Here is a 24,680-nt window from a genome sequence, read left to right as displayed (position 1 = left end):
TGTCTGGGTGGGAAGACCTGCTGCACTATGGCAGGGGAGTGGGACTCCGGGTGAATCCCACTGGGTGCTAGCTGACCCATTCTGGCTAGCGTTGTAACTCTCCAGTGTGGAGCAGATTGTGTAGCATCGCACACATGCTAAGTAGGTGGAGTTGAATGTGAACCCCCCGCCCCCCCTGGCTTGCCAGCTAGCACGTGTTGGAGCGTTCACTGGACTGTTCGAACACATTACCTAACGCCTCTAACAGCCTGCCCTCCAACTCTGTATTGATTGTGTTAGCCATAGTGCCTGGGTGCTGGAGTCATGGAGCAGGACCCCAAAGGATGGTTCCTGCTCCAACGACCAGAGAGACCGGCTGGATGCAGACAGACCGGAGAGGAGAAGAAAACAATGGGAAAGGACTGGCCAGCATGCTAAGCAGTGGTCTCAGGCTGGGACAGGCTGTTGGCCAGTTGTCTAGCACAGCTTCAGCTGTAAAGTCCCTGGGGCAGGGATTGTTTGCTCTGTGTCTGTCCGGTGCCCGGCCCGCTGGGCCTGGGGCTGTACCGCAATACGGGTGATGTTGATAGCAGAACACGCCCTTTGGGAAAGCTCCCCGTGAGCGGTGCGGCACGGACAGTCTCTCCTGGCATACCCCCAGTCCAACAATCGGCCCGCGACTGGTAGCAAATGGATGGAGGTTGGAGATGACCCTTCTGGGAGGTGAGCCTGTGTTCCCTGGGATGCCACCTGGGGCTTCCTTCTCACAGTAGCATGTGGAGGCCCCAGCTGAGCAAGGCTCTGTACCTACTCACAGTGGGCACGTCCACACTGCAGCGTAAGCCCAGGGTTCAAACTCGGCCTCTAACCTAACCCCTCTTCCGCCTATACGCCAGTTGCACTAACCCAGGCTCGGACCCAGGGCCTCATGGGGGCGGAAAGTCTGACCCTGAGTCAAGCCGGGACCCAGGGTTCAAGCCCTGTTGCTTTGCAGTGCAGACACAGTCCCACTGGACCCGTGCTCTGGGAGTTCGCTGAAAGTGTCCCACAATGCCCTGGGCCGACTTCCTTTGTCCTCTGGCAGTGTTCCCACGCACAAAGGGCCAGAGCAGCCCCGTTTTGGGAGGGTGCTGGGAAGTCTGGGATATGCAGGGACAAGTCCAACCACCCTTAACGCTGGGTAGACGCTGGGGCCTGGGCTCAACAATTCCACACCTGGGGTTACATAGGAGGGGAGCTCACGGCCTAGGCTAACAAACCCAGGGTCTGCTCCCCCGAGCTCTACTAACCCGGGGCTTGCACTCAGTGTAGACAGACCCAGTAAGAGCAAGAGTCTACCCCGCAGAGCTCCCAGGCTGGACAGCCTAAAGAGGTGATTATGGGAAACTGAGGCACAGGAGATTAAGTGACTTGCCCAGGGTCCCACGGTAAGTGAGAGTTGCGTGGGGATCTGGCTCCCGAACCCGGTTCATGCTACTTCCCCTGTCAGATTCTTATAAGTTGTCTTCTCGCGCCTTCTACTGGGAGCTGGGATGTTTGTTCCTCTGTCCTGTGTAATAAGTACCGTCTCTGATACCCGCTCTACCAGGGGACTGTGCCCTGCGTATGGGGCTGAGCCTGGGGCGCTGTAGTTAGTTTTCCAATTTAAAATAGCGAAGCTATTTTATAATCTGCCCCCGCTCCAAAGAAACGGGGGTCTTTCTGTGTAGTTGGGGTCGTTCCTGGGAAAAACCTGTTTTAGATTAAGCCCCCATAGCTGCAGTCAGAACCCAGGATGTTGCCCTGTGCAGGTGCCCCCAGGGTGCGGTGGTGGGATTGGGGCCAAAGCCGTTGGGGCCTTGATTTACACACCTGCTTGCACCGGTTTCATTAAAGGTCTGCTTTTAAATTGGCTCAGGTTTGTATGTAGGCAAGGGCTTGGTCTAGAGCCCGGCTAATAACACAGGCAGCCCCCAGAGGCTTCCCTCCAGGGCCCTCTGTGTATTGGGAATTAAAATAATGGGGGTGAGGAGAAATGCAGTGTGGATCCACAGCTTGTGAACCCCAGGGATACGGGTCTGTCTTCTTCCCTTCGGAGTGAAGGAGGCAGGCTGTCTTGTGGGTCAGGCCATGGACTGGGAGATCTGGGTTCAGCCCCTGAGCGTGTGTCCTTGGGGGAGTTGCCCTGCATCTGGTCTACACCTGTGAGATGGGGATAACATCACAATGACCCAGCTAGGGCGCCTGTGTCACTACTGCACTCTGCTGCACGGAGACACCTGCCTTGCTGTGTGTCATGGGCCCAGTACCGCAGGTAGCTGAAGGAGAGTCCCGGGTCCCTTTGGAATAGGAAGTCCCGAGTTCTAGTCACTGTTGCTGGGAAATTCTGAATCTCTCCTGTGTGCAGCAATGAAGTGAGAGGTGCCTACAGATCGGTGAAGATCCTTAACTCCCTCGCAGGGAGGTGTGAGGGTTGCTTAATATTTGTCCAGGACTTGGTAGATGGAAAGCTCTACAGATCTATTGGGTGGGGGGGGAACCCACAATATTTGGGTTGACTCATTGCCTATGTCTGCTTGTTGTGACTTGGGCCTGTAGTATCAGTGGGTGTCTCTCTGGGACCCAGAGCGGCAGCTGCCCTGCTCGTTGGACTTGTGGGTTCGTACATTCGGGCTCTCCCTGCTGGGGATACTTTCTTTGCTCTGCCAGCTGTCGCCAGTCAGCATTTGGGGCCTGGGTGGGAAATCTGTAACCTCTTCTGTTTGATCTTTGTTCTCCTCCCTTGCCCTTCCCTGGATCTGTGTCCTCTCCCAATCCAAGCACTTGACAAACCTAGGGTCCTCGGTTCAACAGACCATGGCCTGGAGTGGAGAGAGTAGAGGAGCAAATGACTTCTGGCTGTTTTTTCCAGGTTGTTTGCTCTGTGCCAGTCACTTTGCTGCCTCTCCTGCAGAGCGGGTCAGTTTCATGTGGTTGTCAGCTTTCCTCATTTGATCCTGAGGCTGGTACTTCTGGTGGTTTTCTCAGACCCAGCTCTTGGAGTCAGGAGATTCGGGGCAAACTTTGGCTTTTGTTACAGTAAATTTCTAGGCCTTGTGGGAACGGAGGACATCCTGAAGCTGTGACCTGAGTGTGACTGTAAAGGCTCAGAAACTAGAAAGCAAATGAAAAGCCCTGCAAATTCATTGTTTTTGAAAGAAATCTCATGATTTTGTGTGGCCTGACTCACAGGTTGGAACTCCTGGGCTGGCGATGCTGGCTTCCCTCGTGTGCACTGGGCAGACTGGTATCGCCCCATGTACGGGTGGGAAAAGTGGCGCACAGAGGTGAAGTGACTTGATTAAGGCCATGCGCTGAATGCCTGGCAGAGGCCAGAATTAAACTCCAAAGTCCTTGGCTTCCGGCCCTGGGCTCAGCTTTATGGACCACGTGTCTGTTTTTCTCTCTGTCAAGGGGCTTGTCGTTCCGTCACTCAGGAGAGGGGAGTGTGTGGTGTTGTGCAGGAGATCAGAGTAGCGGATCGTTTAGACCAGGATGTGTCCCTGTTCACCCTCTGAGTTCCCTTCTTTATCCCTGGAATACGGGAGCACCCCCTCGTGGTCAGAAGTCGCTCTGCGGCACCCTGCCTCTCTTTTCCCCCTCTTCACTGGGCACCAGAAAGCCACCTCGTCTCCTCTGGGATCGGGGCTGACCGAAGTTCCCACGTTCTGCACCATATGCAGCCTGGCAGGGCTTCTCCCCAGCGTAACAAGCCCTCGCTGCCATGCCCGGTCTCCATTAAGTAGGTTTGTTTTTTCAGACAAGCACATAACAGATAAAACCCAGTCCTCAGCTCACGCTTTGTCCTGGGGCTTCTCAACCTCCCTCCTGGGATCTCTGGGAATCCTGCTCCACAGAGCCCGTGTCATGGAAGTCAGTGTTTATAAGGCCAGTCTATTTGTGAGTCCCTCTGGGAGAGAGAGAGAGATGGGAAAATCCCCGCTGGGCTCTGGGCACCTCTCGGCTGGGGCAGGATGCTCCACAAGTCCCAGCAGCTTCCCCCAGGGCGAGGATCCCACAGCTGGATGCCCAGCTGAAGGAGGGACGGGTCAGTTTTTTAACGTGTATCCCACCTGTTCCTGCCTTTCCGGGGCCAGCTCTTTGGGCCTGCCAGTGCCCTGCACCGGGAACGCTCCCGCGGCTACGGCACGAGTGCCTCATAGTACAGCTGTACTGGACGGGTGTGTCTGCTTTTCCTGACTTTTGTGTGCCTCGCTGCGCAGTCATCGGGTTAAATACACCATTGGGTTTGCAGAGGTACTTTGCTTCTTTATCATCTATAAAGAAGACCTGAAAGCTGGGGGCTTTTCCACCTTAGAAATCCCTGGAACATCAGGTCCCCCTTCTCCCTGTAGGTCATTCAGACCCATGGAGAGGGGGCTCCCTCCAGGCCGGGCTACGTGAAGGGATTTGCACTGGGGTAACAAACGGACGTAAAACTGATGGAGTGAGTTCCACCAGTGCCAGCCCCGACTGAAACCTGCGTTTTGAACCAGATTGACCCTCACTTGTGTCAATGGAGTGTAAGTCAGGCCTGGTCTGACATTTAAACACTAGATCAACACAGACACATCGCTTAGGGGGTGCGAGCGCTGTTGTGAAGCTGTCCCAACCCCTGGTGCAGAGGCAATGAGGTCGATGGAAGAATTCTTCTGTAGAGCAGACATGGCCTCACTAATTTCCTCTGCTTCCAAGAAATAGCCACTCGGCTCCTATTTATCCCTTTAAACTTTCCATCTCTTTAACAAGATCCATGCTCCAAGTCTTGGCCAATGGTAGCCACAAGAACCCTGTTAGACACTCCCCGCCGTTGAACAGTCTCAGAGTTCTCACTCCCTGTTCCACCCTGTGTCTCGCTGAGCCCTCTCCAAACCAGGGTGCTTGGGACAGGGTCCCTTTGACCATTCAGCACCACACGGAGCTATGGAGCTGCCAAAATAATGCTGCTGGGCTCTTACAAACTAGAAAAATGCCCTCGCCAGCAGCCAGTGAGAAAACCTTCTGGGCAGCGGGCAGCTTTCCTCTTCAGGAAAGGGGTTTTTGCCTTTGTGGCAGTGAAGAAAGCTTTCCCTGGGTGATCTGACCCAGCGCTGTCCTCCTGAGTCTGCCACCAGCACATCTCCCCAGAGCATCAAGGCAAGATTAGCAAGACTCCGGCCGAGTTCCCTGCTGCTGTTCTGAGCCCCTGGGGGACGGCAGCAGGGAAGCTGTCAAGAATTACACTGTGGCTGCTGGGGGACAGCTGGAGCGTTGTCGGGGAGCAGAACCCATAACCCTGAGGCCAGGGAGGTGGCGCGAGGGAGACCTTGTCTTCCCCCCTGTCAGAAGGCTCTGCATAGGGCAGATGAGAGAGCAGGGAGCCTGTGGACTTCATTAGACCCCCACCAGCTGGATACGGACGCCCCAGAACAGGTACGAGGATGGCACCTGTCAGTAGCAATCCCAGCACGTTCCTCCTTCCCTGGCAGCTGGGGGGGTTGGGCTTGATCACCAAGGCATTACCCTGGAACTCACTCTCCGCCCCCTTTGTCTGGTGTATTGGTCTCTGGCTAGCAGGTCTCAGGCCTGCCTGAGTGTGTTAGTGGACTGCACCGTTCAGGACTGCCTGGAAAGGCAGAGAGCCCCTTTGACGGCACTCCTGTCCCTGTTATTTCATTAGTTGTCCCCGTACTTATTTGGTTTCCAGGTCCTGTGGCCCACCCACTTCCTGGATCCCAATAGGACCTCCTCCCAGGGCTGGGCTGGAAACACCAGCCTACTCGCAAGCCCAGGTGGGGTCCAGGTGGGCACCCTCCAGGCACATGGAGACTGGAGATCCCAGCATGCCGTGCTGCACCTTGAGAGGAGCAGTTCTTATTTGCAGCAGGGTGGAGTGTTGCATGCTGGGACATGTAGTCTCCAGGAGCCACCTCAAGGACAGCTGCCTTCCTATCGGGGTGAAGCTTCAGCCCCTCGCTGTGAGCTCTCGGTGATTGGATTTGATGGAGCTGTGTCTCTGAGCTCCCCGGTACGCTCCTGCCTACTGCACCGTGATGGGACAGTGCTGGAAGCCCTGAGACTCAGAGCGTTTGGACGAAGCTGCGTGTCGGGGCACAGGGCAGGCTGCAGAATGGGAGGGGACGGACTTCTTAAACAACCCAACCCTTCCATCTCTAGCAGTGATGTTTGCTCCGGGAGCCCCGGCCCGGGCTCAGCAACACCAAGTGGAATCCGGGGCGCAGAGTTCCGATTCCACTTCCAGGAGCCATGATTACTCGGTGGGGGTGTGTCACGGAGTCCCCGGGCGATGCTCTGGAACTGCTCCCCATGAAGCCAGGCAGGGTCCTGGGGAAGCCAGAGGGTCCTGCACCCCAACTCCGCAGTCAGACGTGACTCTCAGCTAGCCAGTAAAACAGAGGTTTATTAGACGACAGGAACATGGTCTAAAACAGAGCTTGTAGGTGCAGAGAACAGGACCCCTCAGCTGGGTCCATTTTGGGGGGCAGTGAGCCAGACAACACTGTCTGCACTTCACTCCATGTTCCCAGCCAGCCCCAAACTGAAACTCTCTCCCACCCCTCCTCCTCTGGGCTTTGTTCCTTTCCGGAATGACCCCTGGGGTGTCGCTCCCACGCACAGGATGCTCGGGGGCCACGACCGTGGCTTAGGGACAGAGCGTTAGCCCCATGTATTACTCAGCTGCAGGCATTCGCTCAAAGCTCAGTGCGTGACAATCCCTGAACATCCCTCTCCCCAGGGCCTGGAGAGGACCCACGAACAGCTCCTGCCTGGTGGGTTTCCCCGCTGAGCTAACACCTTTGGGGTGCTGCTGCTCAGACAGCGTCACTTCATTCACAGCACGGGATTGGGATTAATTATTGGTGTTACAGTAGCACCCAGAAGCCTCTCGTGTGCAGACCCTGGCTGCTCCCCAGACACGAAGGCCACTGTCGGAGCAGGTGCATAGAACTTACGGGATATTCGCGGCAGCTACCAAGCTACCACAGGCTACCCGGACCAGCCGGATACAGAGAAACCAAGCAGTGCCCCTCATGCCGTCCTGGTCCGCACAGCCTTCAGAGCTCCCCTGGGGACGGCCAGCACGGGAGCCCGTGGGACTGCTATTCTTTGCAAGTGCCACTGTAATACCCTGCACGTGCACGGAAGATAACGTGGTCTCTGCCTGGAAGAGTTTACGGTCTCCTGCCACGTCCTCCGATGGGCGTAAGGACCGACTGCAGGAGAAAGGGGCGTGTCACCGAATAGTGGGTCCCTGGGAGCAGACCAGGCTGAGCTCCTGCACTGAGCGCTTCTCCTCAGGCCACGGCTCCCTCAGGTGTGTCCAGCACGGCGGGGCCATGATCCAGACACGACCCTTTCTGTGCTCCTGCAGACGCAGGCAGCAGCAGCCGGGAACTGCGCTGTTGTTGCAAGGAGAGGAAATGCCACGAGGTTGCCAAATGCTTTTATTTTAGCATCCACCGCTCTGTAGTGAAACTGGGGACGGAACCGTCGCTGTGGGTCTCGGCGCCTAGGGGCTTCAGTGGACCAGGGCTTTCCGAAGAGGAGAGCCATCAGTAAGGATGACGGAGTGATTGGGGCGTGGGGGTCTCTCTCTCCTGCACACACAGAGCTGGGGGTTTAGGAGGCGATGAAGATGCAGGAGTGGAGCAGGCTGGAGACCCGGGCGCTGGCGTGTGGCTCTGTGCGTTGCTTGGCCTCCAGTAACCAGTGTTAAGGGGGTGCTTGGCCAACGGGGTGGGATGGACGCTTGTGGCTGCAGCTGTGTATGATTGGAGCGTGGATAGTTGACCGGGAAATACAGTGGGGAAAATCTTGCCACAAAGATGTTAGTGGTGATATCGTCCAGCAGTGAGAAGTCACTGGAATTTTTTGGGTACAGAGACCTTGGCGGCTTGGCACCGTGGCAAATAAACCCGTCAAATTTCCAAAACCCCTGTTTTGGTCCATGAATTTTGGGCTCCGTGCTCCTTTGCTGACCAGCCGCAACCTCAGCGCAGCCCTGGGACAAGGAGACGTCTCGGTTTGGAGCAGCTCCGTCTTTGCGTCGCCCTCTGGTGCCGTTCTCCTTCAGCGTTTGTGGTCAGAGGCGACTGCGGTGCTTGTCAGCGGCTAATCTCACACGGGGGGAGCATGATGGGCCCTGGTCGCTCCAGCAGCTCTGACACCCCCCTGCTGCTCCCCGAGGCTTTCACAACCCCGCTGTTTGTTGTTGGGGCAGTGAGGAGGGTTCTTGGGAGCAGCCCCGATAGAGGTCGTGGCCCTGGTGGTTCCAGGGGCAGGATGATCCTGTGCGGATGGAGGTCGCCCGTCCGTGGGCTGAGCCCATCCCGGTCTGCCTGGCTGCTCCCAGCTCCCATCTGTGCCGCTGGCCCTGTGCCCAGGGGAGGGGGGCTGAGTCACCGGCTTGCGGCATGCAGAGAGAGCCAAGGATGGGAGTGATGGGGTCAGGGAGAATTCCCTCCCCACATCACGCGCCTCCTTGGCTCCAGCTGCTCCGGGGGGAGCCGGCGTGCCAAGCCTGGCGCTGGGCTGGGGGATCGGGTCCCACTGGGGCTGTGGGAATGGCACCGGGCAGAGACTGCTCTGGCATTGACCCCGCGATCCAGGCAAGGCGGCCCAGTGGGGCTGGAATCTCAGACTCCCCACGCTGGCCGGGGCTGGATCCCGCTGGGGCTCGGCCCTGACTCGGCCCTGAATTACCTGGGTCTGTCGGACCCACCGCCCCGGCAGCTGGGCCCTACACCCCCTGGGGAGCCTCCCCCCTTGGCCTGGGAGAGAGCGTCCCCTCCTGCTGGGCACCTTTCCTGTCCGCTCTGGTGGGGGCAGCTAGGAGAAGCCAGTACCTGTGAACGGGGCCCTGCCTGCGCCTCCCAGCCCAGTGCCAGCTCGGTGCCCCCCAGCCTCGCCACAACAGGGCTGGGGTCAAGAGAAGGTGCTGGGGGCTGAGGCCCAATTGGTGACCTGCTGCCAAGGGCCCTGCTCTCGGAGACAGGGTCTCCCTCGGGGATGGTGTCTTGGATCTGCCTGTCTGGAGCGGCTCCTCTCCGAGCAGGGTCAGGCTGGGCCCTAGCTCCGGCTGGCAGGGGTGCAGTGCTGGTGGGGGCAGGGCTGGGTGTATTCTGGGGGGAGGTAGGTATGGGGCTGCCAGCTCTGTGCCGTTTTGATGCCTGCCTGGCCGGCCCCATGACCAAGCCTTGGGGGTGCTGCGCGAGGCCAGGTTGGCCCTGGCTGAGTGGGCACGAGGCTGGGTTGTTGGTGGAGCTGGCCTGTGGGGTTGCTGACCCGGCCGGGTGGCAGAGGGTGCTGGTATCAGTGTGGGAATGGCCAGAGGGCCCAGCCCAACCCCCCAGCGCCCGTGGCTGGAGGGGGCAGAGGGATCTCTGTGAACGTGAGCCCCTGGGGTCGAATTGGGCCCTGAGAGCTCTCGGGGGGTGTTGGCTGGGCCAGTCCATGTGGGCAAAGCTGTGGCAGCCCCTCACCCAGGTATCGGGTACCAAGGGAAACTGAGCAAAGAGCAAGGCACAGGATTTTCATCAGTCGGGGCCAGGGGGTGGTTAAGCAGTTACTGACCCGGTGTCTGGAACCCGCGACCTCCTGAACCAGACCAACAAACCCTGCATGGACCCCCCAGCCCCCTTGTCCGTCCCAGAATTGCCCTGCCCACCAGAGGAGCCAGCGTGGCCCAGGACAGGCAAAGACCCCTCTGAGATAGCGGCGACCCACTGATGCCTACGAATGCCCTGAGCCTCTCTGGGGCGGTGCCAGGTGTTTATAATCTCGGGGCTGGTTTTCCAGGGCTCGTCAGTGCACCCAGCCAGGCCGCAGACCCGCCGGCTCTGGGGCAGGATCCGCCGCGCCTCCCCTCCCAGCTGGTCTGTCTCCTGCCTGCTGCCAGAGAGGGACCGGAGGGGCAGGCGTGCCCCACGCTGCCCTGCATTGCTGACAGTCCTGTCGGAGCAGCCAGGGGACGGGGTGGGATCCTGGCCCTTGTGCCTCCCCCCCCGGCCCGTCGGCATTGAATGCACCTCCGGGTGGGGGTGGGGGGCGCTGGTTCTTTGGGACCGGCCAGAGCCTGAGCTTGAGCTGGGCTCTCGGTGACCCTGGTGTGGTGTGGGGAGCCGGGCCTGGCCTGACCTCTGCACTTGCTGTGATGCAGGGTCTTTGAGGGGACTGGACAGGGAACTAAAATCCCAACCACTGCCCCCTGCTATCCCCCCCCCCCAGCTCTGCCGGCGCCCCTCAGTCCTGACCCGCAGCCCCCTGCTATCCCCCCCCCCCCCAGCTCTGCCGGCGCCCCTCAGTCCTGACCCGCAGCCCCCTGCTATCCCCCCCCACCCCCAGCTCTGCCGGCGCCCCTCAGTCCCGACCCGCAGCCCCCTGCTATCCCCCCCCCCCCCAGCTCTGCCGGCGCCCCTCAGTCCTGACCCGCAGCCCCCTGCTATCCCCCCCCCCCTCCCCCAGCTCTGCCGGCGCCCCTCAGTCCCGACCCGCAGCCCCCTGCTATCCCTCCCCCCCCCCCCAGCTCTGCCGGCGCCCCTCAGTCCCGACCCGCAGCCCCCTGCTATCCCTCCCTCCCCGCCCCCAGCTCTGCCGGCGTCCCTCAGTCCCGACCCGCAGCCCCCTGCTATCCCTCCCCCCCCCCCCCCAGCTCTGCCGGCGTCCCTCAGTCCCGACCCGCAGCCCCCTGCTATCCCCCCCCCCCCCAGCTCTGCCGGCGCCCCTCAGTCCCGACCCGCAGCCCCCTGCTATCCCTCCCTCCCCGCCCCCAGCTCTGCCGGCGTCCCTCAGTCCCGACCCGCAGCCCCCTGCTATCCCCCCCCCCCCCAGCTCTGCCGGCGTCCCTCAGTCCCGACCCGCAGCCCCCTGCTATCCCCCTTCCCCCAGCTCTGCCGGTGCCCCTCAGTCCCGACCCGCAGCCCCTGCTATCCCCCCCCCCCCCAGCTCTGCCGGCGCCCCTCAGTCCCGACCCGCAGCCCCCTGCTATCCCCCCCCCCCCCAGCTCTGCCGGCGCCCCTAAGTCCCGACCCGCAGCCCCCTGCTATCCCTCCCTCCCCGCCCCCAGCTCTGCCGGCACCCCTCAGTCCCGACCCGCAGCCCCCTGCTATCCCTCCCTCCCCCCCCCAGCTCTGCCGGCGCCCCTCAGTCCCGACCCGCAGCCCCCTGCTATCCCCCCCCCCAGCTCTGCCGGTGCCCCTCAGTCCCGACCCGCAGCCCCCTGCTATCCCTCCCTCCCCCCCCCAGCTCTGCCGGCGCCCCTCAGTCCCGACCCGCAGCCCCCTGCTATCCCCCCCCCCCCCAGCTCTGCCGGCGCCCCTCAGTCCCGACCCGCAGCCCCCTGCTATCCCCCCCCCCCCAGCTCTGCCGGCGCCCCTCAGTCCCGACCCGCAGCCCCCTGCTATCCCTCCCTCCCTCCCCCCCCCAGCTCTGCCGGCGCCCCTCAGTCCCGACCCGCAGCCCCCTGCTATCCCTCCCTCCCCCCCCAGCTCTGCCGGTGCCCCTCAGTCCCGACCCGCAGCCCCCTGCTATCCCTCCCTCCCCCCCCCAGCTCTGCCGGCGCCCCTCAGTCCCGACCCGCAGCCCCCTGCTATCCCTCCTTCCCCCCCCCAGCTCTGCCGGCGCCCCTCAGTCCCGACCCGCAGCCCCCTGCTATCCCCCCCCCTCCCCCAGCTCTGCCGGCGCCCCTCAGTCCCGACCCGCAGCCCCCTGCTATCCCTCCCTCCCCCCCCCAGCTCTGCCGGCGCCCCTCAGTCCCGACCCGCAGCCCCCTGCTATCCCCCCCCCCCCCAGCTCTGCCGGTGCCCCTCAGTCCCGACCCGCAGCCCCCTGCTATCCCTCCCTCCCCCCCCTAGCTCTGCCGGCGCCCCTCAGTCCCGACCCGCAGCCCCCTGCTATCCCTCCCTCCCCGCCCCCAGCTCTGCCGGCACCCCTCAGTTCCGACCCGCAGCCCCCTGCTATCCCCCCCAGCTCTGCCGGCGTCCCTCAGTCCCGACCCGCAGCCCCCTGCTATCCCCCCCCCCTCCCCCAGCTCTGCCGGCACCCCTCAGTTCCGACCCGCAGCCCCCTGCTATCCCTCCCTCCCCCCCCCAGCTCTGCCGGCGCCCCTCAGTCCCGACCCGCAGCCCCCTGCTATTCCCCCCCCCCTCCCCCAGCTCTGCCGGCGTCCCTCAGTCCCGACCCGCAGCCCCCTGCTATCCCTCCCTCCCCCCCCCAGCTCTGCCGGCGCCCCGCAGCCCCCTGCTATCCCCACCCCGAAACACAGCTGGGTCTGTGAGCTCCCAGGCTCCGAGGCCAGCTGAGGAGACCCCGGGGCCATGGGACAGTGTCCTTGGCCCCCGGCGCACTGTGGGCTCCTTCAGGCCCCTCGGCCCCTCCGAGCCGCACCGCCTGCAGCGGGGGTGGGGGGGCTGTGCCTAGCCTGATGGGCCCGATCCTGCCGGGGCCCAGCTGCAATGCGTGCTGCTCGCTCCGTCACGGGCCGAGCGCTCCGGGCTGCGCATCCCACTGACCTGCTCCCCCCACACCTCTGTCTCTCCCGCCAGGCTGTTCCTCTAAGTCATTCAAGCTGTACTCGCCAAAGGAGCCCCCAAACGGCAACGCCTTCCCCCCTTTCCACCCGGGCACCATGCTGGATCGAGATGTGGGGTGAGTGGCGGCTGCGCGGGGCACGGAGCGGCGGGGGCCGGTCCCCCTGCATGCGTGGGCCGCCCCGAAGCGGCAGGGCGGGTGTGGGGTGGCCGGGGCTGGGAAGGTTAGAGACATGCGGGCTGAGGTGCCAGGCGGCAGGCAGGGGCGTTAATAGCCCTGAGAAAGGTGGAAGAACGGCATGGAAGACCCAGTGATCCTGGGGGTGTCCTTGACTCCCCTGGGCTCTGGGGGGAGCTGAGGGGGCTCAGCCTCAGGGTGGCGCCAGGGTGGGTTACTCCCCACAGTGCAATGGGGTAGCCACAGGCACCCATGCACCAGCCCCCTCCTGCCTGGCTCCCAGGTCCTGGTGTAAAGCAACCGTGGGCCAGGGCAGGTCCGACCCCCCCCTTGCCCCCAAACGGGGTCACACACTGTGTTTGGGGTTCATCCTCAGGGTCCATTTGCTTCCCCCCCGACCGGGCACGGGTATTCCTCGCTGTGCTCTGACCAGACGGCTCCCATGGCACCTGATCACTAGAGGGAACCTCCTGTGGGCCCCTTGGGCAGAACGTGCCTCCCGCCTGCTCTCTGCTCCAGGCTGGGCTCAGGGGGGCTGGGCTCCCCAGGCTGTGTGTGGGGAGAATCTGACCCAGTTCTGGGGGCAGAGAGCCCCGGGCAGCCTGTCACTCGGGGGGCAGGGAGGGGGTGACAACACAGGCTAGGTCTGAGGCTCCATGGGGATGTGCCCTAACCGCCCGTTGGCGCCTCTCTCCGCAGACCTACCCCCATGTACCCACCGACGTACCTGGAGCCCGGGATAGGGTAAGAGCTTGCGCTCCGGCGGGGGGCGGGGGGGTCACTGCTCGCGCTCTGGGGGGGCTCACGCCTGGGTGTGGGAGGCAGCAGGAGCCCTGGTGGTGCCGCCCAACCGGGTGCCAAGAGGGGGAGAGGCTGCTTTGGAGCCCCACGCCAACCCCTGGGCTAAACGAGCCATGGGGCACCACTCCCCTGCTCGGGGTGAGCAGCCTAGGGTCCTGGGTCCACAGCTCACGCCACCCTGGGGCAGGTCCTGCCCTCCCTGCATGGGAGCACTCAGCGCGGGGGCAGGTGGGAGCAGGCTCGGGGGGGAGTGCGGGGGGGGCGGGGAGTGCGGGGGCTGGGGGGGCGGGCTGGGGCTGAGGTGGGGCGCGCGGGGGCGGGCTGGGGCTGAGGTGGGGCGCGCGGGTGGGCTGGGGCGGGCTGGAGCTGGGGGGGGCGGGCAGGCGCGGGGGCGGGCTGGGGCTGAGGTGGGGCGCACGGGTGGGCTGGGGCGGGCTGGGCATGGCCGGGCCCCACTGAGAGGCCCCGCTGTGCTTGCTTGGCAGGAGGCACACGCCGTACGGGAACCAGACCGATTACAGGATATTCGAGCTGAACAAGCGGCTGCAGAACTGGACAGAGGTGTGCGGGCGGGGGCGGGGGAGTGGGGGACCTTGGGGGCGGGCGGGGGGGTGAGCACCCATGGGTGCTCGTGGGTAGCCTCAGGGTGGAGCATCGCATGCTGGGCCCAATGGCCACACAGCCTGTGTCCACACTGGCAGAGCCCCTGGCCAGACCCCTCAGACCGTGCGGGTCTCCAGGGGCCCGAGGGCGTTATCGTTCCCTGTCTCAGCCCAGCCAGGATGGAGGGTCCCAGGTCCCCCGGCGGGGTGGGTTCTCTCCCCTCGCCGTGACGCCGCGCCCATCTCCCGCCCCCAGGAATGTGACAATCTCTGGTGGGACGCCTTCACCACGGAGTTCTTTGAGGACGATGCCATGCTAACGATCACCTTCTGCCTGGAGGATGGACCAAAGAGATACAGTGAGTGGCCGGGGGCCCGGCTCCAGGCATGGCCGGGGGCCCGCCCCGATGAAGCTGGGAAAGGGCTGATAGCCAGTCAGTACGATGCCACGTGCTGTGCGGGCCGGACAGGGGGCCCCAGCTGCCGCGCTGAGTCTGTGCCGTGGTTCCGGGCTTGGCCCACAGTTACTCCAGGGCAGAGCTGAGCTGCATGTCAGATCCCGATACCACGGTGATGGGCACCTTCGCAGTCCTGTGGACAGGGGGCGAGGACCCTGCCTGTGTGGCCTCAGGGACAGGGAAACAAAGGCAAAGCGGAGCCAGTGGCGGGGAACCCAGGGTGGCTTCCTGCCAGCAGGCGCTCGGCCTCGCACAGCGGCCCTGGGGACGTCTCGTCCTGCAGGCTGCCCGCCCTGCACCTCTCACCTCTGCCCCACGGCTGCCGTGTGAGCTGGGTTCCTCTGTGCCTGGCTCCCGGCCCATCGCACTGGAGGATGGGGTGGCAGGGCGGTAGCTGGGGGTGCCTGGCCTGAACCACAGCCCTGCAGCGAGCTGAGCCGGGGCTCCAGGGAAGCCAGGCGTTGACTCTCTTTCTCCCTCTCTCCCCTCCCTGCTGCAGCCATCGGCCGGACTCTGATTCCCCGTTACTTCCGCAGCATCTTTGAGGGGGGTGCCACGGAGCTGTACTATGTACTCAAGCACCCCAAGGAGTCCTTCCACAACAACTTTGTCTCTCTGGACTGCGACCAGTGCACCATGGTGACCCAGCACGGCAAGCCCATGTTCACGCAGGTAGGGGCGGGCGCCGGGCCTGGCTCCCTCGGGACTCTGCAGGGCTGGAGAGCCCAGCTCTGGGCTCTGCCGCGGTGCTGGCCCTCGGGAGACGATTAGCCGCCGGGTAGTGCCCAGTGCAAGAGGGTATCTGGGCTTCCTGGGCAGCCTGGGCACCCCCTGCATGGCTGTGCCTGTCCCCTGCAGCCCGAGATGCTGGCAGGTCAGAGTGTGTTCGGGCGAAGGGGAGATGGGCGCTGGTGCAAGGGGGCCAGCAGCTGCCAGCTGCGTAGGCTCAGGGCACTGGAGTCTGTCTGGGCCACACGGCTGGCAGCGCGGGAAGCCTGTCTCCTGGCACCGTGGCCGAAGAGGCAGGCGGGTGAGGCCGAAGGTGCGGCCATGCATTGCACGCTGGGTGGGAGGCCAGGTGCAGTTTATCCTGCGGGGAGGGGTGGAGGAGGCTCGGCCGGGTCTCGGGGCGTTTGGGGTTGACGTCTCGTCCCCGCCCCAGGTGTGTGTGGAGGGGCGGCTCTACCTGGAGTTCATGTTCGACGACATGATGCGGATAAAGACGTGGCACTTCAGCATCCGGCAGCATCGAGAGCTCATTCCCCGCAGCATCCTCGCCATGCACGTGAGTCCCTGGCTCGGCGCCGATGGCCCCGCGGCCGAGCCCCAAGGCCCCAGCAGGGCTGCAGCCTGGCCCGGGGCAGGAGTCCCTCGGGACAGGACGTGCATCTCTCCCCTACTAGTTCAAACTCTCACATCCACCCCCGGGGCCGGAGCTGTGTGTGCTGCGACGCTGTTTGCTCAGCTGTCTCTTCACCATGCGACTGTCCGGGGGGCTGCAGACCTACAGGGGATGAGCCTCGGCTCCCCTGGGCGCACAGGCGGGGCAGGCCAGAAATCCGGCGGGGTGGGGGCTGGAGCTGTCCAGGTGCCGTTCCCAGCCCGAGCGCGGCTGAGGTGTCCCTGTCCCCCTGCGCTCCTAGGCACAGGACCCCCAGATGCTGGACCAGTTATCCAAGAACATCACCCGCTGCGGGCTCTCCAACTCCACCCTCAACTACCTCCGGGTACGTGTGTGCGGATCGCGGCGGGGGGCGCGGCTCTGTCACCGGGGGCCCCAGACTCTTCCTGCCCGAGGGCTCTGGGGTTATCGCCCTGGGGGGCGGCTCTAGGACTCCAGCCTGGGGAGCCCAGCCCTAGAGATGTAGCTGGAGCTCCTGGCACCGTGGTGGGCAGAGACCTGAGGGCAGGGAGAGGGGGACCTGAAGGGGTGGGGGAGTATTCAGGCAAATATGGCAATGCATATTCATGAGCTGTGCACGTTGTAGGACATTGTCATGCCCACCAGGACCCCCCAGTGTTTGGTGGCCTGTTATTGCCCTGGGGAGTCCCACCCGCCTGGGGGACGGTCCAGAGCCCAGCCTGCTACCGTGACACAGCTCCTCTGGAGCCTGGCGCCCACAGGGACCGGGGCAGCCCAGGGGACCTAGGCAGGCAGCCCAGCCCCTGTGGTGGGGGCCGGTGGAGAGGATACGTGGGGCTGGTGCGGGTGGGCCTGGGAGAGGCTGGGCCCGTGGGGCGGGGCGCTGGGTGTCCTGATGGCTGCGTGCGGCTGTGCCCGGGGTCCCGGGGGGGCGCTGGCTCGGACGCGGCGGTGGCTGAATCTCTCCTCCCCCCAGCTCTGTGTGATCCTGGAGCCGATGCAGGAGCTGATGTCCCGGCACAAGACCTACAGCCTCAGTCCCCGCGACTGCCTCAAGACCTGCCTGTTCCAGAAGTGGCAGCGGATGGTGGCGCCGCCAGGTGAGACCCCGGGGCCCGTAGCACCTGGCGGTGGGGGGCTGGTGGGGAGACCTGCCCTGGGATGGGACGGGGGGCTGGTAGTGTCTCTGACCACCCAGGACGGGGCTCTCGGCCGCCCCCCCCCCGGCTGTGAGTGCGTGGTCTGAGGGTGCGTGGCAGGGAGCAGCGTGGGCTGCAGGGGACTGGGTGTCAGGACTCCTGGGTTCCGTTCCCAGCGTGACCGTGGGCACGTCCCTTCCCCTCGGCCTCCCTGCCTGGGCAGTGGGGCTGAAAACCGGGCGAGTGCGGTGGAGAGAAGGGGAGCGGGGGCTGGGCAGGGTCCCTCGGGGTGAGGATGGGGAGCCAGTTCCAGCCCAGCCTGGTTAACAGCCGCCCCCCCCCGCCCCCCTCTCAGCCGAGCCGGCACGGCAGCAGCCCAGCAAGCGCCGGAAAAGGAAGATGTCGGGGGGCAGCACCATGAGCTCCAGCGGCGGCAACGCGAACAACAGCAGCAGCAAGAAGAAGAGTCCGGCCAGCACCTTCGCCCTGTCCAGTCAGGTACCTGTAAGCATCCCGTTTCCATTTCTCTTCCCCGTCCTGCCGAGCCGCCCCCGGAGCCCTCGCCCAGGCCGGGCCCATAGAGCCCTGTCTCCAGGGGGCTGAATGTGCAGGAACCCTCCATGTCCCGGCCCCCGACGGCCAGTTCCCCTGCATCAGGCCTGAGCTGGGGGGACGCACTGGGGCAGAGCCGGCAGGCCACTGCCCGGGGCCACGTGGGATCCCAGGCTGGGCCCGGGCCGGTCCTGCCGGAGCGCAACAGCTCCAGTTTGCATAGAATCATAGAATACCAGGGTTGGAAGGGACCTCTGGAGGCCATCTAGTCCAACCCCCTGCTCAAAGCAGGACCGATCCCCAACTAAATCAGCCCAGCCAGGGCTTTGTCAAGCTGGGCCTTAAAAACCTCAAAGGAAGGAGATTCCACCACCTCCCTAGGTAACGCATTCCAGTGCTTCACCACCCTCCTAGTGAAAAAGTTTTTCCTAATATCCAACCTAAACCTCCCCCACTGCAACTTGAGACCATTACTCTTTGTCCTGTCATCAGCTACCACTGAGAATAGTCTAGATCCATCCTCTTTGGATCCACCTTTCAGGTAGTTAAAAGCAGCTATCAAATCCCCCCTCATTCTTCTCTTCCGTAGACTAAACAATCCCAGTTCCCTCAGCCTCTCCTCATAAGTCATGTGTTCCAGTCCCCTAATCATTTTTATTGCCCTTCACTGGACTCTCTCCAATTTCTCCACATCCTTCTTGTAGTGTGGGGCCCAAAACTGGACACAATACTCCAGATGAGGCCTCACCAGTGTTGAATAGAGGGGAACGATCACGTCCCTCGATCTGCTGGCAATGCCCCTACTTATACAGCCCAAAATGCCATTGGCCTTCTTGGCAACAAGGGCACACTGTTGGCTCATATCCAGCTTCTCGTCCACTGTAACCCCTAGGTCCTTCTCTGCAGAACTGCTGCCTAGCCATTCGGTCCCTAGTCTGTAGCGGTGCATGGGATTCTTCCGTCCTAAGTGCAGGACTCTGCACTTATCCTTGTTGAACCTCATCAGATTTCTTTTGGCCCAATCCTCTAATTTGTCTAGGTCCCTCTGTATCCTATCCCTGCTCTCCAGCGTATCTACCTCTCCTCCCAGTTTAGTGTCATCCGCAAACTTGCGGAGGGTGCAATCCACACCATCCTCCAGATCTTTAATGAAGATATTGAACAAAACCGGCCCCAGGACCGACCCTTGGGGCACTCTGCTAGATACCGGCTGCCAACTAGACATGGAGCCATTGATCACTACCCGTTGAGCCCGACAATCTAGCCAGCTTTCTATCCACCTTATAGTGCATTCATCCAGCCCATACTTCTTTAACTTGCTGGCAAGAATACTGTGGGAGACCGTGTCAAAAGCTTTGCTAAAGTTGAGGAATAACACATCCACTGCTTTCCCTTTATCCACAGAACCAGTTATATCATCATAGAAGGCAATTAGATTAGTCAGGCATGACTTTCCCTTGGTGAATCCATGCTGACTGTTCCTGATCACTTTCCTCTCGTCTAAGTGCTTCAGAATTGATTCCTTGAGGACCTGCTCCATGATTTTTCCGGGGACTGAGGTGAGGCTGACTGGCCTGTAGTTCCCAGGATCCTCCTTCTTCCCTTTTTTAAAGATGGGCACTACATTAGCCTTTTTCCAATCTTCCCGGGACTTCCCCCGATCGCCATGAGTTTTCAAAGATAATGGCCAATGGCTCTGCAATCACAGCCGCCAATTCGTTTAGCACTCTCGGATGCAGCGCATCCAGCCCCATGGACTTGTGCACGTCCAGCTTTTCTAAATAGTCCCGAACCACTGCTTCCTTCACAGAGGGCTGGCCACCTGCTCCCCATGCTGTGCTGCCCAGTGCAGCCATCTAGGAGCTGACCTTGTTCGTGAAGACAGAGGCAAAAAAAACATGGAGTACGTTAGCTTTTTCCACATCCTCTGTCACTAGGTTGCCTCCCACACTTTTCTTGGCTTTCTTCTTATTGCTAACATACCTGAAGAAACCCTTCTTGTTACTCTTAACATCCCTCGCTAGCTGCAACTCCGGGTGTGATTTAGCCTTCCTGATTCCATTCCTACATGCCCAAGCAATATTTATATACTCATCCCTGGTCATTTGTCCAATCTTCCACTTCTTGTAAGCCTCTTTTTTGTGTTTAAGATCAGCAAGGATTTCACTGTTAAGCCAAGCTGGTTGCCTGCCATATTTACTATTCCTTCTACACATCGGGATGGTTTGTCCCTGTAACCTCAATAAGGATTCTTTAAAATACAGCCAGCTCTCCTGGACTCCTTTCCCCCTCATGTTATTCTCCCAGGGGATCTTGCCCATCAGTTCCCTGAAGGAGTCAAAGTCTGCTTTTCTGAAGTCCAGGGTCCGTATTCTGCTGCTTTCCTTTCTTCCTTGTGTCAGGATCCTGAACTTGACCATCTCATGGTCACTGCCTCCCAGGTTCCCATCCACTTTTGCTTCCCCTACTAATTCTACCCGGTTTGTGAGCAGCAGGTCAAGAAGAGCTCTGCCCCTAGTTGGTTCCTCCAACACTTGCACCAGGAAATTGTCCCCTACAGTTTCCAAAAGCTTCCTGGATTGTCTGTGCACCGCTGTATTGCTCTCCCAGCAGATATCAGGGTGATTGAAGTCTCCCATGAGAACCAGGGCGTGCGATCTAGTAGCTTCTGCGACTTGCCGGAAGAAAGCCTCGTCCACCTCATCCCCCTGGTCCTGTGGTCTATAGCAGACTCCCACCACGACATCACCCTTGTTGCTCAGGCTTCTAAACTTAATCCAGAGACTCTCAGGTTTTTCTGCATGTGGATCCCAGCCCCACCTCTGGGGCCCGCAGCTGAGCAGTGACCCGGGTTGGGGGAGGTTGTGTACGGCCCAGCAGGTAACGCGCCGGGATCCTGCCGGAAATAGGTTGGCAGCGTGGGGCCGTGGGAGAGGGGCCATGGGGGCCCAGGGAAGCGGTGGCTGGAAAGGAGGTGGCACTCGGGGCTAGAGCCCCGTCCCGTTGAGAGGAGGGGGGGCCGGGGCTGCCTCTGCCTTGATTATGTTTCGGGACCGTCTCCCCTTTCAGGATGTGATGGTGGTGGGCGAGCCCACGCTGATGGGGGGCGAGTTCGGCGACGAGGACGAGCGGCTCATCACCCGGCTGGAGAACACGCAGTTCGACGCCGCCAACGGGATCGACGACGAGGACAGCTTCAACAACTCGCCCGCCCTGGGCGCCAACAGCCCCTGGAACAGCAAGCCGCCCTCCAGCCAGGAGAGCAAGTCGGAGAACCCCACGTCGCAGGCCTCCCAGTAACGGCCCGCCCGGCCCACGCCGGCCAGGCCCATCCACCCGGACGTTTGCAAAGGAAAGGGACTGGGGAGCGGATCGGTGCTGCCTGGTACCAGGGCGTGGAGACCCCAGCCCTGCCAGCCGCCCTGCCCCCGCTCTCTGCACTCCTGCTTTCCCATGGGGCCCCCTCTCTACTCCACCCCCCGGGAGAGCCTGAATTCCCTCTCCCATGTTCCCAGTCCTGCCCTTGCCAAGTGGGAGAGCCCGGCTCTGGTGGGAGGGGGGTCTGCTTCTGTGGCTCCCGCCCGTTACTACCTGACACCCTCCTTTGATGGGGAAACCAGCAGCCGGCAAGCGCCCGAGGACCACGGGTTGGGGCTCCCCAAGCTGCGGTACACTGAGGCCGGGCGTCTGCAGGGCCCTGCCGCGATGGGGAGCGAAGTGAGTGCGTCGCTCCAGCCCCACAACCACGAAGCGGCTGCTTCTCCCGTCCCCCTCCGAGCTGCAAGCAACTGCAACTGCAAGCATGCCGTAGGCGGTGTGGGTTGATGGGGCTTTGGGGCAGGTAGCCATTCGGGAGGCTCGTCCCTGTCTGGCGGCTGGGGAAGCGGCAGCCAGGCACGGCCGCGTTTCCCTGCTCGCCTGGCTGGGAGAGGTTTTGCCCTCGGGAGCGAGAGCGCGGCGGGCCGAGGCGGAGCGTTGTGTATATAGAAACCCGCGACGGAGAGAATCCCCTGAAACCTGGGGCTGGAATGGGAGGAGGGGCCCAAGGCTCAGAGGCCGCAGTGGGAAAGCGCCCCCAGTCCACGCCTGGCTTCTGTGCCGTGCCTCTCGCTCTGCGCGCGTCGGCCTGGGCCCCGGTGCAGCCCCGGGCTCCAGCCCCCACCTGTTTTTTTTTAAAATAATATTAAAATTGTAAGTTTAAAAAAAAATGGAACCCCCCCCTTCCCCTGGTCCCCCCTTCCCCTGGTCCCCCCTCCTTCTACCCCCCAAACCTGTCCTGATTTTTGTACAGGCTTCTAGATCTCTTGGGAGTCTTGTTTTATATACAGTTCAGAGAGCTTCAAACCAAGGAGAGACTTTGCAGACTTCCTTTCTAATCCCTCCAGGGGTGGGGGGAAGCCCCCCCACCCCTCCCTCAATGTAAATCTTGTGTGCTGTTGTCCCCACTCCCCCCTCCTCGGGTTTGTGTACCTCGTGCTTGTACATTTCCGCGCTGTAGACGGTGTATGATCCTGTTCTTTCAATGTGTTCTCACTAGAGCAGCTGCCTCCTTTGATGTTAGGGGAAACCAGAAGAATAATAATGATTTTTAAAAGGAAAATCCTTCCCCGGCTTCTTCCGAGCGGGTGGAAGGGGGCGTCGTCACCAGTTCACACCTGGGGTGTCTGCGGGGGGTGGGACAGGCGGTACCATGTGGTTGGCCAGCACCCTGCTGAGGGAGGGGTGATGGCTGCCCACGACCCCGCGGTGGGGCAGGTGAATTGCTGGGTGCCCAGCTGGGATGGGGCCAGGGCAGAGCAGCTCCAACAGGGCTGGTTGAGCCTGGTGTGGGCAGCGGGGGGGCCTGTAGGAAATGGGCAGGAATGTGGGGGTGGGTGTTCTCTGCTCCCACCCCTCGCCGCACAGAGCGTGGTAGAGCAGGTGCCCTGTGGGCAGGGCGGGGGAGCGCAGGGGCAGCAGGTCTCTAACAGCCCAAGGTGCCCCCAGGCTGGGGTCAGGCCCCTGCTCCGGTGAATTTCCCTGCCGAACCTGCAGTGTTTGGTTCCCAGTGACCACCAGGGGGCGCCTCTGCCCCACACCAGTGCCCCCCAGCCCCGTTCTCAGGTCACCCTGTGGGTCCCTAGGGTGGCCCCCTCTGGGGATGGGGGCTCAGCGTAGGTTCCATCCCCTGCCCCCTCGGGCCACTTCCTGCCTTCCTGTGGCCAAACCCACTCTGGGGGGCCTAGGCCTGGCGGCTGGGGACAGAAGGGCCCCGGCTCCCAGTGCTGGCTGCCTGCTCTGCGCGTCCCCAGCCCGACTCCTTCCCTGTCCCGAGCCGGGGGCTCCTGCTGCAGGGCCCTGGGCAGATCTGAGCCCGGTGGGGAGCCCCATCAGTTCTGCTTGCAAGGCCCAGGGGAAAGCGCCGCCCCCCGCATTGGAGAAGTGTCCTGCAGGGGGCAGCACCGTCCCTCCGCCATCCTGGGCCCCGGGCAGCTGGCCCAGACAAGCGCTCTGGCTGGGGAGTCATTGGAAAGCCTGGCCCCCCCGCGGGGCACCTGGCTTAGACTCCAGGCAGCCCTGGTGTCCTTCCAGCGCGTCCCCTGCCCTGGCTCTGCCGACCGAGTTGCACGGCTCGCGCCTCTCCCTGGGGCCGGGCAGGTTCGTGTTGCTCGTGTAGGAGGCTGTGTGTGGAGCAGGAGGCCTGGACGCTCTTGGGGGGGCACCTTCTCCCCCTCCCACCCTGGGCACGGCTCTCCAGGCTTCTCGGCTAAGATGGAGCATGGGGACCAGCCTGTCCAAGGAGCCTGGGGACTCTGAATGGAGGGGGGGAGGGTCCTTTTGTGACTGGAGGGACCATTGTCACCTCCCCATTGCTGTGGCTTGGCATGAAATGGTGACGCATGCCCCCTGCTTCACCCCTGGGCACCGTGATGTGCCCCCTGCCCTGCCCCACCTCATCCCCGGCGCACTCTAATGCCGCCTCTTTTGGGGGGGGAGGGTTGGCCTCGTTTGTGCCAATCTGGGGTCATGTACGGTACCAATAAAAATGACTTTTTGGTTTGACGCTGTCCTGGGCTGTTCTTTCCAAAAGCCGCTCAGGGCCGGAGGCAGGTGACCCCCGCCGACCCAGCGCCATGTCCTGTTTGGGCCCCTGCTGGCACATCCCCACTTACCGGGGTTACCCTGCCCCCAGCACTGCTGAGCAGTCGCCGGACGTCCCGGCCTCGGCTGCTGCAGGTTCTTTGACTTCAGCTCTGTTTGCACCTTGACTCCAGCTCAGGGCCTGGCCCCACACGCTGGATTAGGAAGCAGGGTTTTCCTCTCCGGTTCCTGTTCACCCAGCCAGGGAGCACCCCGAAATGCATTGCCTGGTGCCTTCTACTGCCATCCATCCCCTCCACATGGCCCCATCGCCCTGGAGCGCTCTCCTGCTGTGCTTAGCCCCCCGAAGCAGTGACCGAGGGGCTGCAGCCAGGCCCCGCTGCTCTGCACCAGCTCGACCCCATTTCCCTGAGGGGGACCATCTGCTGGGATTCCCCCAGCTCTGGGGGCGCTGGGGGCTGGAGGGACCGCAGCCTGGAGAAGGGCTGGGCCGCCCGCGTTCACCGGAGACTGGCCGAGCTCCGGGCGTCTGGCTGCGGGAGGGACATCGCTTCAGCTTGTGCCTCAAGAGCGGCTTGGCCTCGCATTCTGCCCAAGCCTCCCCCTGCAGCCACAGCCCGGGCAGGCACAGTGCTGGGGGACTGGTGGCCGTAAGGAGTGGGACCCTCAGCCCCAGGGAGGCCGGTGTCTCAGCCCGGGCTGCTGGGGAAGCTCACTCGGGCCAGACCGGGATGCTGTGGCTGCAGCTAGCCCCGCAGCTCCCCCAGCGGCCCCAGTGAAAGCCCAGCTGGGCCGGTGTAAGCCTCGCCTGCCCAGGCGTGCTAGTTGGGGAATCACAGCCCAGCGCCCCTTGAGCGACACAGCTCTGCTGCAGCATCCCGGTCTGGCCCGAGTGAGATACCGGCCTCCCGGGGGCTGAGGTTCCTGGTCTGGCCCCAGCCGAACCTCCCTGGGGCTGAGGTTCCCGTCCCCTTATGGCCAC

The 24,680-nt window shown here is 62.6% G+C and overlaps 1 protein-coding gene across 3 annotated transcripts in view; it reads left to right on the top strand.

Moving 5' to 3' along the window:
* Window positions 1-23,659, top strand: part of LDB1 (LIM domain binding 1) — a 52,432-nt gene extending 28,773 nt beyond the window's left edge. For 2 of the 3 annotated variants that reach the window (XM_077823337.1, XM_077823339.1), the window contains exons 2-11: window positions 12,540-12,642; window positions 13,402-13,446; window positions 13,989-14,064; window positions 14,362-14,464; window positions 15,063-15,235; window positions 15,726-15,848; window positions 16,207-16,290; window positions 16,903-17,026; window positions 17,421-17,569; window positions 20,687-23,659. In XM_077823337.1, the coding sequence (XP_077679463.1) occupies window positions 12,540-12,642; window positions 13,402-13,446; window positions 13,989-14,064; window positions 14,362-14,464; window positions 15,063-15,235; window positions 15,726-15,848; window positions 16,207-16,290; window positions 16,903-17,026; window positions 17,421-17,569; window positions 20,687-20,917 (1,211 nt within the window). In that variant the 3' untranslated portion in view covers window positions 20,918-23,659. The remainder of the gene's footprint in view (window positions 1-12,539; window positions 12,643-13,401; window positions 13,447-13,988; window positions 14,065-14,361; window positions 14,465-15,062; window positions 15,236-15,725; window positions 15,849-16,206; window positions 16,291-16,902; window positions 17,027-17,420; window positions 17,570-20,686) is intronic. The other variant, XM_077823338.1, reaches the window with a different exon arrangement.
* Window positions 23,660-24,680: the final 1,021 nt, after the last annotated feature.

The sequence above is a fragment of the Eretmochelys imbricata genome, chromosome 7 (assembly GCF_965152235.1).
Source record: "Eretmochelys imbricata isolate rEreImb1 chromosome 7, rEreImb1.hap1, whole genome shotgun sequence".
Classification (NCBI taxonomy): Eukaryota; Metazoa; Chordata; order Testudines; family Cheloniidae; genus Eretmochelys; species Eretmochelys imbricata.
The sequence above is the reverse complement of the archived record's forward strand: the minus strand, read 5'-3'. Positions and strand labels throughout refer to the sequence as shown.